Below are 13,651 nucleotides of genomic sequence, written 5' to 3' on the forward strand. Positions count from 1 at the left end.
CTTTCCGAAGAGGAACACCTATCGATTACTCAAGGGAAGAATATTCTGTTAACAAGTTTCTCCCTTCAAAATACACGATAACCTTTTTTTTTTCCTTGTGTTCTCACGTAGAATGGCATGACCAAAGACAGAGAGAAGAATATCAGTCGTTTGTCGATACTCCCGTGGAAAATCAGACTGAGGGAAGGGTAGGTGAAATCTATTAATAGCCTTCTTCCTTTACTACTCGAGCTATGTTGTTGGTATTAACTTCAACTTTTGTTATTTGTAGAATGTCTGAAATCAGTATAATGATATCGTCATCATGTAAACGACTGACAGAACATACATTACGAAATAATCGCAGAATAACATTAACCTAATGGCGTTGTATTTAATGTATTTGGTATATTTTTTAAAGTTAATTACTATTCATCTCTTTGATTTAGTTACATCTGTATTCACTCGTTGCGTTCAATTTGTCTTATCTAGACATGGCTATGGCGTTAGGGGAACGTATTTGGATTAATATACGTCAGTAGTTTTTTTTTTTGTTTTTCAAACCAGTTCTTGAAGTGTAAGAGGTAGAAATATCATAGTATAATTCACAACAAGAAATTAGTCCAAGTATAGAAATAATCAGTCTAAATATCGAATTTATCCCTGTCATTTTTTCAGCCTCTTCCAGTCTTACCTCTCACATTTTTATTTAGTTATTTTTGTTTGACCCTCTGGCCGTTTCACACCAAACCTTCAATTTATGTGTCATTATAAGCTTGATAAGATTGATTGTATTTACACAATCTTGCAAACACGACTTCGCTGAGCAGCTTTAAGATTACCAACGGTTTAAGGGCTCAATGGGCATGATAGCTATGATAAAAGATTTCCAGCTTGTGTTATTTACTGAGCTGAAAGAACTGCACACTGGGAGCGACAAAAGCTGATAAACTCCATGAATTGCAGACATAAGATCCAAAACATCATTCGCCTCGAGCTCGACATGTAAGTATCCGTTGCCCAAGCACGGAGATTGAAAATGAGTGCAAAAGGGTCTGTTACGGTTGACTGTTGTAAATCAGCCACATTTTCCAAGGTCTCCTTTTTTTTTCTCTCATTGTAAATGTTGTTCTCCTATTGGTGGGCGTTGCCAGTCATGTGGCATCACCCTATAGGACTGATGCCCATTTTCATACACCGCGGTATTCAGTGGTCACTTTGGGACAGAGCGAGAAGACGTCTTGTCCAAGGATATAACCTGACGTTTTTGGCATGGATTCGAACCCATACTCTTCTCTTCACAAATCTAAAGAGACCTAACCACTATTCCACATAACTCCGACAAAATTGTTAATGTTTGATAGAATCTTGTTTAAGATAGTGAATAATGTGAAAATGAAAAAAAAAACAACGTTGTTAGTCTTTCGTTCGTTCTTTTTTTTTCAGGTGTGAAGGGGGGTGAAGAGGGAGATAATCTTTGAAAGAAAAACTCGGTCCATGATTCGCTTTTACTGCTGCGGTGCTAGCAGGCTTCGCGGTGAGGCGACAGAAGTGGCGATGTGTAGTGGGGTGGGGGCGGCTAAGGTTGGTGGATGGGGCATCCCTCCGTGCATGGCCTGCGGGGCCGACGTGCCGGGTAGGACGGGCCGAGGAGCCGCGAGGAAGGAGCCGTACGTTGCCGCAGCAGCCGCCGCAGGGTATGAGGCCAGGGCCGAGCCGAACCAGGTCGGCATAAACGGCGACGCCCAGAGGCCCTGGCGGTGGGCCATCTTTAGACGGGCCATCATCTGTTTCTTCCATTTAGTTCTGGGACAGCGAAAAGAAGAGAAGAAGAATCGTAACGTTAGATGATACAAACCAAATAAAAAAGCACTGACAATCTCTTTTCTGCGTTAATGACATTCATTCACATTTTTTTCTTTCCTCACGCAATGTCTTTTAACACCATGAGGTTGTTCCTGTATAGTGAAAAACCAATGAATATCAATAATTTCTGATGACTATCCCGATCACAATTGTGTTGACGATAAGAGTAATAAAGATGGTAGTGAAAATTGCAATCGCAACACTGATAAACTAACCATGACACTGAGAACGACAACTATACTGCAGTAATAATTACTAACAGCTCTATTACTACTATATTATTATCCCACCACTCCCATAGCCTACTTCCCTACGATTACTAAACACTACTTATACTTATACTTAACTTATGCTAATACTATTACTGCATGTTATTATAATCATTTTTACCACGCCAATTATTTTTCGTCATTCTCTAGAGCACACAAGGGGAAACAATAAAAAAGGCAGAAATTCTGTAAGACTGTCTATCTCCCTAGTATGTCCACATCTACTTTTGATTCCATCTTGACATAAAATTTATCGTTATGACTTCATGAAATGAGAAAAGCTCCCTTCGATACTAACTCTCTGAACTTTTTTTTTCAGAGCACTTATATAGTTATACAGTTTTATATAGTCCCCTCTCTTCTCTCCCTCCCTCTTTTCCTCTCTCTCACTGTCTCACGGTTTGTTTTATACATGTATATAAATATAATTATATATATATATATATATATATATATATATATATATTGTTATATTTATTTATTCATTTATTTATTCATTTACATTTTTGTGGCTTATTCTTTGTGTGCGCATTTTCTTGCATTTGAACATTGTTGATAAAGCCCTATATTTTATGAAAAAGCGAATCGTCAAAACCCTAGAAGTGCACTTTTTGTTTAGATAGAGTTCTAGATTTTCATTTCATAACGTTTATGAGGTCTCGTGTTTGTATGATGTGATGCGGCAAGAGGCCTTTTTGTCGCTTTTTATGAAATAGTATGCCTAGTTCTTTTGAAAATACCTGCCCTATTTCAATCACGTGCTTGTGCTTTTCCCCCCGGCATAGTAGAAGCGCTAAGAGGCATCTTAAAAACAAAAATATTGCTAAAACAACAAAGTAAACGTTATGTAAACACGCAGTACTTCCTCATTTAGCTGCAAACGTGACATTGTTTAAGACAGGTTGAAGGAGAAAAGAATTGATTCGACGGTGTAACAAGATGCACAAATCATTAAAGTAATCAAGAGACGTGTTGAGGTAAAGCCGTTGTATCACGTGTCTTCTCAAATAGCCGGCGTAACGACTGTTTTGATAACTTGACCCAAATTTTATCTCCGCTATACCTTCGACTGCGGCAGCTACAAATTGAATGCGATAATGAAAGGCCCGTTTATTGCACATATGGCGCCACGTCGAAGCAAAGGGGGCTCTGCAGCGAGTGATGTTCGAGAAAACGCTGGCTTTGGGACCGAGTTACGGGGGTCAGGTGACGTGAAGTTCGATTTCTCGCCGCTGCACAACGATTCAAAGAGTGCATGCACGCCATCGCACCTTTCGAGGACCGCGATTGGTTGATTTGGTGAATTCGCACTGCTGACGTAGATGGAATTCAGGCGGCAGCCCGAACTCGCGAGCATCTGTTTCGTAAAATTTTCGTCACATCAAGTCGGATGAGCACTGTGTGAGGAATATGGCGCGTAATGCAGGTACCTGTTTGAGATTTAAACGGTTGTTTCCTTGTGTATAGTGGCGAGAAAGTTCACGTGCTTATCTGATGAGTAGCCAGTGGGCATACAGGGCATTGATCGGCGGGGAAAGAGGGCTTCCCCCGCTGGCGGCTTAGACACGGCGGCTCCGCGTGCTGCCGTGTGCCAATATTGCACGCCGGGTTTTCTTAGCGCGACAGGGCCGCCACGGCTTGACGGTGCTCCGCCGCTGTCGTGGACATGTCTATACCCCCGTTCAGAAACCCTGGGACGATGCAACCGCGAGTCGATAATCGCGTAACCCGAGTCGTGCGCCAAACTGCGCGTTTTCCACCCGCAAATCGCTGACCTCTCCCGACCTTTGATCCAGAAGCAACGTTTCCCTTTCGGAGGAGACATCATAATCCCATGTCCATCAAGACTTGGCGCACCCAAGCATCGTTTTATTTACGGTGCAGATAAAGATAATTATCATACATGATTATCTACAGATAAATACGCATTTCTCTTTTCAAAATCTATTAAGCATCTTAATATAAAACATAAATAAGAATATAATTATGTATGAAAGATATATGTATGTATAACACCATATACTGTTATATATATATATATATATATATATATATATATGTGTGTGTGTATATATATATATGTGTATATAGATATATATATATATAGATATATATATATATATATATGTGTATATATATATATATATATATATATATATATATATAATCTGTTTGTATAAACACAAGAAACATTAACACAGTGGAACGCACCCCCCCCCCCCCCCCATTGTTCAGGTTGACTTGATAACGAGGAGAGAAACAAAATGAGGGTATGGCAGAGTTACTATTAAAAGTAAAAAGGAGAAGAGAGAAGAAGAAGAAGAGAATAGCTGAATTACAAAGTTTCAAGTGTTCTTTCGAGATTTTTAACATGAACCACAACAGCTGACGATGTCTATGCAAATAACTTTTATAAGGTAACGCTGCTCTGATATTTCCTTACTCAAACTGACATGTGTGCAAGAAAAGTAATTATATACACTCACATTTGTTTTTATCAGTCAGTTATAGTAGCTTTGAAGCACAGTCATGACAGTGGCTAAGTTATAATGTCTCTGCATTCATCTAATGTCAGGAATGTAATCTATAGTCAGCCGAATTTTCCTTGGAAGAGAACTTTAATAAAGATTTGTGTGCACATGGAAGGGAGTCTTGTCAGGGTGCGACGTCATTAATGTCGCTGACTAGATTATCAGTCGAAGAATTGATTGCTCTTGTCGAATATCAACTGAAGAAAAAACAATATTATAAAACTTTAAAGTTTCAGTGTTTTCTTTTGTCAAAGAGTGTTTCACTTTACTTTGTTTAGTGAAGTCAACTGAAATACCTATGCAATGGTATAATCTCCCTTTCGCACAGTCCCATGGTATTATTATCTCTTATTAGATATCAATCTGTTTTATTTTAGTTTGTTTGATCTGGTGAAAGGATACAAATAGGCTGCAGATCAAAATAATTTTCTTTAATTTATATTTTAAAAAATATTACAAAACAATAGCAAACTAGTACAAGAAAGCTTCGACCAGATCGGTGTATGTGTGGTGTAGTTATTACATGCTTAAAAATTAAGACGAACAAACAAACAAACATGTACAACGAATGCTGACATGCTCCTTGTCTTGTTCTTGCTGCTGCAGTTGTTTTGTTCGTGTTCATGTCTTGTACTATACCATGCGTCAAGAGCGCTGTCACGCCTGTGACGTGAAAAAAAAAAAAAAAAACTATCTCCTGATCTTACACCTGCGAGGCTTCTGCCGAGTCGCCAGTCTTCCTACCTAAGCTTTGAGGCTGGCCTATTTTGTCGGCACATTCGCAAGATAAACACCTTACTCTTTCCCGGAGACGAGGTTGCGGAATCCGATCACGGGACCTTTCACGCCACGAGCCTCCCTATACCTAACACTGCGTGGCCGACTTGTAATACCCGCTCGTTCGAAGTTAAACCGAATCGGTTGTGCAGCGCTTGGGAGACCCCAACAAGTCTGTGCGCCCGAGCCACGCTCGGGGAAAGCACGGCGATCCGCTTTCAGTTGCCGCACACGGCAATAAGATTTATACAATCCCGCTGCCCGGAGATACTCCTGTGTTTTGACGAGTTGATATTAATTCCAACAGACCTGAGGAGTACCGGTAGTTTTTCCTTTCCACTTTCTCACGACAATAATAAGAAAAATTACGGGATACTTTTTTTTTTGGTCTTCTTTCCCACTATCGGGGAATGTTCGATATCCCCCCTATGCTGGCCATTGCCGCCAGACACGTTGCAGTTTGAAATTTTACCCGCGTGTGGATTTGGTCTATCATGTTCGTACGAGCTTGTAAAATTGAGATATATCGGTAGAATGGCACTTGTGATACTTGTACACTGCCCCCCCGCCCCCCCCCCCCCCGACGTACTATAAGGGCATATCTTCTGTCTACACCATATCGTGGGGGGGGGGGGGGGCAATATCTTTCACGTGACTGATTTGCACAATATCTGTTCCTCGCCTCTCACGTACGAAGTTGACGAGCCGGCTGCATGGTTTTATAACGAGCATACCGACGAACGGGGAGACAAAAAAAATCGATGAAAAATGTAAAGTAACGAGATGTTTTCGGGTCTTTATTTTCGCTACAAGCTATTACAGCTCAATCGATTCACGTCAAAAGACACATGTCATGGCACCGCCCCCTTTGACTTTAATTACACGAGGCAAAGACAATCGAAGAGTATGGGTATATTTTTTCCCCGCGTGTTTCTCTCATAGCTGTAAACACATCAATATTACAACGACACGTGCCAAAGGAACTTCAGATTTCAGAGACAAAGACAGGATGCTAATATTCGCTCTATTTCGAGGAACATTATGAATGACAAAAATTAGGTCTTCTTTTTTTAAAGATTTCCAACCTTCGTTTTCATTTCTATCTATTCAAATCGTTTCTAATCTATGCACGATTCAATCATTAATCTTTCTCGGCATTCTAAGTGTAGAATGCATGCCTGAAAAGGCCTCGAGAGCTGAGATGATGCGAACCACATATAGGAATGAGAAAAGTTCATCGCTTGTCATAGAGATGTGATTGAACTGTGATGTTTTGTTTGTAAACCACATCCAACAGATTGTGAGTGTAGATTTTTTTTTCCCTCGTGTATGCATGAATGGTTACGATACGGAAATCACATACGGAAATCGTACTATTGATAGAAAAAAAAACAGCAAACGCAAAACATCATTTAATCTGTATTAACGTGTTACCGCGATGCTGCTATAGGGTCACAGCCATCTCGCATCTGCCGAAGCCTGCTTAAATTTCAATTGTTCTTGTTTACTCCTGCCTTAAAGAAAACGATTGCAATCTTGGGATGCTAAAAGTAATCCTCATCAATACTTTTCGAAAATCTGGAGGATTCTTATAGTTGTTGTGTTTGTGTTTTTCCCCAACATGTCACGTACCCGCCTGCTTGCATATTATGTCTGTTTATGACGCGCATAGCAGTAATAATTTGAACCAGTGGCATATTGGGAAACTGCACAAATGTCTTGAAAATGTCTGTGAAATGTAGTGAGATCGAAGGCTGGCGGTACCACAAAAGGAAATGGAGGAACATAAAAAGACGTACTTGATTCAAGCTATTAAAGCACGGCATTACTGAAAACACCAGTGCATTAATGATTATCGTGCGTGCAAATCAATAGACAAGAGCGGGGAAAATGAAATGAATTTATATTCTCCTTTTAAGTGAAATTTGAAACTCCTACAACCGCGCTACAAGGACATTCTTTGAAAGAGAATTAACTACGGCGGAATATCCACTTTTTTGACTAGTAAAGGTTGCATCCAAGCCTTCCATGCCCGGCGGGCTGTGCATTAGAGCAAAACTCGGCAGCAAAGTGCTAATTGCTCGGACTTGGTTTTTAACACTTTCCGAAAATGGCCGCAAGCCATCCATATCTCACCCACGAGTGTGGACGAGACAATACTAGTAGTATAAAATGATGGGGTTAGAAGGAGAAACCAAATAGCCATTTTATTAAGATTGGCTCATGGATGATCTAGGAAGCTCCTAGTAAAAGGGAGAGATAGATAGATAGATAGATGGATAGATAGATAGATAGATAGATAGATATATAGATAGATAGATAAATAGATAGATAAATAAATAGATAGATAGATAAATAGATAGATAGATAGATAAATAAATAGATACATAGATAAATAGATAGATAGATTGATAAAGGGAGAGAGGGAGTTTTAAAAAGTGGAATAGAGAGTTATTTGAATTATGGGAGAGATAATGAAATCAATGGAGGCATTTATACCAAGCACTTGTAAATATAATGAGAAGAAATTGGTTAATTAGTAGATTTTTGGTTTGACATACTTCTTCTGTTTGTTGGATGAAGAAGGGAAGGGAGCTCCAATGGTCCCAATGAAACATTACAAGAAAGTAAGAGAGAGAGAGAGAGAGAGAGGAGGTGTAGTGGAATTAGTGTGTAAAACTTGTTTGGAGTGGAAGATTTGACCGGGACAAAAAAAAGGGGAAAACAGGGTAAGAGAGACATGTATCATGTACACTGTAACCCGTGTATTGTTTTATCTGTGATATTACTGAAAAACATATTTATATAATTATGAAATCATGTTGAAGAAGATAAATCAAACAAAGAAATACACACACACACACACACACACATACATATATATAATATATATATATATATAGAGAGAGAGAGAGAGAGAGAGAGAGAGAGAGAGATTAACAATAAAGAGGGGAGTATTTAAGAGAGAGAGAAAGAGATTAACAATAAAGAGGGGAGATTTTTTTTGTGTTTGTGTGATTGTGCGCATGCGCGTGAGGGATAACAGAGGGTGAAAAGGAGAGAATCGAGAGAGGGTGAGGGAGAGATATATATCCGAGGGGATATATGACACACAAGCATCTGCCGTGTTCTATACAGTGCTGCAGGTAGTACAGTGCGGGGTCAATTTTCGTCAGTAGATATGAACGTAGCGATTCTTACATGAGTACAAAACGCCTCATTAAAGGCATCGCGTGTCTTGTATCATATCAAAGCTATGGATAAGTGTTTATCACGATTATCTTATCTCGTTTGTTTAAATATGAAACACCGAGCTGGTGTTCAATTTCCGGTGCTCATTCATGGTGTTAGATTAACACCTCCGGGTGTCATTTCAAATTATAAAATTGTTTTTTTAACAGTTTCTTAGTTACTGCACTTCTTGTTAATTTTGAACTTCAACAAGACGATAAAGAATTTTCCGATAAAGTACTTGATTTTCGAAAAAATGTGAAAACACATTTACACCACAGTAACACCAGGTGGTGTGGTCACCTATTGAAGCTGGACGGGTGTTATACCATTGAAATTAACACCACCAATATCAAATCAACACCATGCGGTGTCATTGAATTAACTCTAGCGCAGTGTCAAAAATATCACCAGCCACAGTGTCAAATTAACACCACGACGTGCCAGGTGAACACTTTTTAACACCATCACAATACATTTTCTACACCTGTAGGTGTAGTCCTCTATTGAAGTTTGACCGGTGTTAAATTTAACACCCATGGTGCTAAATCTAACACCGATGTTTTTACAGTGTATATAATAGAATAACTATATAGATATAAAATAAGATCCCAAACTCCTTAAAGATTACATAACGATATACCGTGCAAATGATCTTTGCATCTCATTATGCCATTCAGATTTGTTGTAGTGTCTTAATGTCACTGAATTCTATATAATTATTCTATAGAGTGATCTTACGGTTCATTGGTTATGATTTCCGCCTCACGTGGACCATCTATTAGTTGAGAATAAAGGGCACTCTATTCTCTCCCCCCCCCTTTAACTCCCCCTTTAACTTTTTTAAGCAGTTATTGGTATTTCATTATTATTTTGTTATCATAATTTCACTTTGATCGAAAATGACTATTTGTGTGTGTGTGTGTGTTTGACATCTCATTCTTAGTAGTAGTCATAATTTATATATACAAGTGTATATATATATATATATATATATATATATATATATATATATATAATGGATTACATAGTTTGGATAACAGTATAGTGTTTTGAGGGTTTTCTGAGCTTTTGTGTTTGTCTTCCTGTTTGGACAATGTAACAAGATATTGACTAGATATTTTGTTAGAAGGGTATATTATTTAGCCCACTACAGAAAATCAAATGATATTTGAATGCAGCATGTAGAGTGATAATAATAAGAAGAGAGAGAAAAAAAGAATGCTTACAAGATCGCATCACCTAATAGAATTTGAATGATGGCTCAAGACGCATTTTGCCGCTCGTTGGTGGCTGAAAAGACCACGGTATCCCTCAAGCGCGTCATTCAATTCCTTTCAATTTCGCTGCACCCAGGGGGAGTATCGCCCCGCGTCAAATCAATGCAATCACCAATACCTTCACGTCAGCGCCGTTCGCGCAAAACCTCACACAACCAGCGGCTCTCTCCCCCACCCCCCTCTCTCTCGCTCTCTCTTTCTCTCTCTCATTGCCCTTATTTCAGTGGTAAAGTTTGCGTATTTGTAAAGACTTAATTAATAAGGCATTCATTTCATCGTGGAGAACTTTGATAGAGCAGTAAATATAAATCCATTTAAGAAAATCCCATCCTCCCTCTCTCTCTCTCTCTCTTCATCCCCGCAGCAAGGCATAAACTCTCCCGCCGAAATGCATTGTGGGTTTTAGCAAAACACGTCCTTTACAAAGGGGCATGGGAGGATATTTTAATTTCGCATATCTCCGGCTGTCGGCGGTCAATACCGTTTTTATTCTCTCTTTCTCCCTCTCCGAGAATCGAATGATGATTGCAGAGTGAAGAATTACCATTTGAGATCAAATAGTGACTATTTAGGCCTTGAAGATATTTGGAATAATTGCAATAATCATCCTGTAAATTGCATTAAGTATAGATTTTTTGGAGGGAAAAGTGCGCGCGGGCAAACATTGATTCTTGTGGGTTCGCAGCGAAATAACCTGACGCCAATCAGGGAACCAGTGAAGAAAAAAAAATAGAGAGAGAGAGAAAGAACGAAAGGAAGAAAAAATGCACTCGATGGCGTGACAGAGTGTGACGTGTATAATGCAGCTTGCAACCTGCTGCCTCTACGCTAGTCTTAGGTGTGACGGCATGGTATACATGGCGCTACTTCCGTTGCTTCAAGGAAAGGCATGCAGAAAAAAAGAGTGTTTTGGCACTAAAATTCTCTCCCCCCCCCCCCCCCAAAAAAAAAAAAAAAAAAAAGAGGGAAAGAGAGGAAAAAAAGTTCTAAAGGGAGGTGGAACTCTCCCATCTCACTCGTACTACCATACCATAACCATTTAATGACATTAACCCGTGTTCTACAAGATACTGAAATCCCCATAAACTATATAAAAAAACCTTCCGGGTTCCATATCAGACAATCGCTTGCTTGTAATCTGAAATGCTAGAATGAAACTCACGCAAAGATTACTGATAAACATGTATTTCTGGAGTAGCAGAAAGGTTTTGTATGCAAAATAGCTCCTTCGGCATGCGCAAATCGTTGGACTGCACGCACAGCACATCGACTGAGGCTCTCTAAACCGACATCGATTTTTCATACGCCTGATGAGTGGCGTTTCTGATTTATTAAAGGATTTCTTCATGCCGAACCCGATGCTCTTTCCCAAACGGAACGAAATATCCGCAGACGGCTCGTTAAGAATTCCCCCTGAAACTCATTACCGCCAATTTGTCGACCAGGCCGTACAAAAGGCGAGATCTTAAAATGAATTTAATTGGTTACACCACTCTCGCGCGGTTTCCAAGGTACGCAATAATTGATCCGATTTGCCAATCTACGAGCAGCCGAGGCGTAACAGCGTCGTGCGGTTATGCGACAAAAAGTCAGTCGGTTTTAGTGCAAGAATGCCGCGTTTAGACGTGGTCTTGTCTCTCTCAGACCCCGTGAAGTATGGGTGAGTTCAGGTTTGACAAGCTAACTGACGGTCCAGTTCAGCTTGTTCAAACCCACAACACTCCACATACACAAGAGTTGTTACGTTGGTATTTTTGTTAGCATTATCAGAGGACGTGGGTCTATCTGTAGAGACTAGACATTTTTTATATAAAATGTTTATAGATGTGAAGGTGTATTTGTGCGCGCGGGCAACGCATTAGAGGTGCACAGAGGCGAGTGACAGCTGCGCACTGAATTCAACGGAGGCGGCGTCGCCTTCAATCGATCGCGAAGAGCGGCATTTGTCTTTCTCCATTTATATAATATGTACGTTACTTGTCTTCTTGTCCTATGTAATCTTTGTCTTTGGTGGCCTACGCACGCACGCACGCACGCACTTGCAACGGTCAAAGATTTGTTTGTTTGTTTTGGGTTTTTTTTTTCTCAAACTGGCATCGAAAGACTCATCGTGCTGCGAAACAACTCTTCAATTGACCCCCGTTCATTCGGCATCCCCGATGGGACAAGTTTATGGCGATTATGTAAAATGGATAATTAGTTTAGCTGGTTGCAGAATATCATCTTGGCGATCGACGAGGACCTTGCCATTGCGCCGCTACAGGGAGAAAAAAAAAATGGAAAAAATGAAGGAAAAAATACACATACAGAATCAGTCGAGGAATCTGTGCAGTAATAACTCGTCGTATCGTACAAAATAACCCATAATTTCCCATTGCAGACAGTACAAGTTGTCTTGATAAAACGAAAATGCTCAGCTATTTATCTTCTTTTTTTGTACTGAAATCCTCCTAAAATGAATGAATACCTGAATAATAAGGATGTATAAGGATTCGTTACAACAGGACGAGGATATAAGGACGAATTCTAGAGGTTTTTCAAACAAACAAACAAACAAAAAAGAACAGTGCCGAGATTTTGGAACGCGGAATTAAGCTGCATGAATCAAAGTCTCAAAGATCGGACCCAATCAGAATATTACCTTCCCTTTTAATCTCCCATCCACCATGGACTGCTGCGATAAAGATTAGCAGGAAAGTAAACCTTGTGAAGATCATACTTGTCAGAAATTATTGACCACCTCATCTTCCATGTCAGACATTGTCAGAGGAAGCGACAAGGAGAGAAGTAAACTTAGAAAAGAGAAGAGTTTCTTGGAAAGAGAAGAAGATCCCTTTAAAGTGTTCTCCAAGACACAACACTCATGAATAAAAATGACAATAATGGTTGATCGGAGCCTACTTCAATCAAAGTGCTTCAAAAAAAAAAAAAAAAAGAAAGAGAGAGAGAGAGAATGAAAGAGAGAGGAGGTATATGAAAGATTTATCTATTGGAAGATATTTGCTCAAATCATGTCATGATATTCTTTACAGGATTTGAGACTTGGAGAGATGATAGTACGTCCGAATAGTTTGTCGATTGTGAAAAACAATCAAACTAACAAACAAACAAACAAACAAAACAAAACAAAACAAAACAAAGCAAAATACCTAACAATGTTGGAACTGATATAAGCCACGTGATCATGTACGCAATCTTGTAGCCGACACCGTCGGCAAGAGAAAAATGAAGAACAAACACGAGAAAAAAAAGTATATGAGAAAAGAAATAACCAGTAAGGAGGGAAAAAGGGGGGAAAACGGAAAGTAAGACGACGCTTTTGAGACACCATAGAGGCATTTCCGCTTGAAGTGTGTTGGCTGACGGTGGTTCCAACCGTAGGGCCCGGACTATCGGAAAGCAATTCGATAGTTTTCTGCGTCATTCGAAACTCATCTACCTCCTGTTTTGTTTTCTGCAAGGAGGGAAAATTTGGCTTTATTTCGCGCAATCTTGGCAGCAAAAATAAAAAAGAGAAAAAGGGGAGAGAAGGACGGGAACGTTTCGATCGGGCGGCAAGGGCATTTACTTGGGGGTCATCTCCACTTGATTAGAAAATGAAGAGTGGGAAATTCGGCAAAAACACCGGTCTTACAGGTCACGTGGTTTGTCAGGTTTGCTTAGCGAGTTTTTGATGTCCAAAATGACATGGAGACTTCGGCATTCGCTCTAGACTTTG

General features: G+C 39.7%; 1 protein-coding gene across 1 annotated transcript in view; it reads right to left on the reverse strand.

The window, feature by feature from the left end:
* Positions 1 to 1,487: 1,487 nt before the first annotated feature.
* Positions 1,488 to 13,651, reverse strand: part of LOC139723781 (uncharacterized) — a 28,073-nt gene continuing 15,909 nt past the window's right edge. Inside the window, exon 3 of the mRNA XM_071634990.1 lies at positions 1,488 to 1,785. Within this exon, the coding sequence (XP_071491091.1) occupies positions 1,488 to 1,785 (298 nt within the window). The remainder of the gene's footprint in view (positions 1,786 to 13,651) is intronic.

The sequence above is a fragment of the Diadema antillarum genome, unplaced genomic scaffold (genome assembly GCF_040938485.1).
Source record: "Diadema antillarum isolate AM-2024a unplaced genomic scaffold, OU_Dant_1.0 scf00000200, whole genome shotgun sequence".
Classification (NCBI taxonomy): domain Eukaryota; kingdom Metazoa; phylum Echinodermata; class Echinoidea; order Diadematoida; family Diadematidae; genus Diadema; species Diadema antillarum.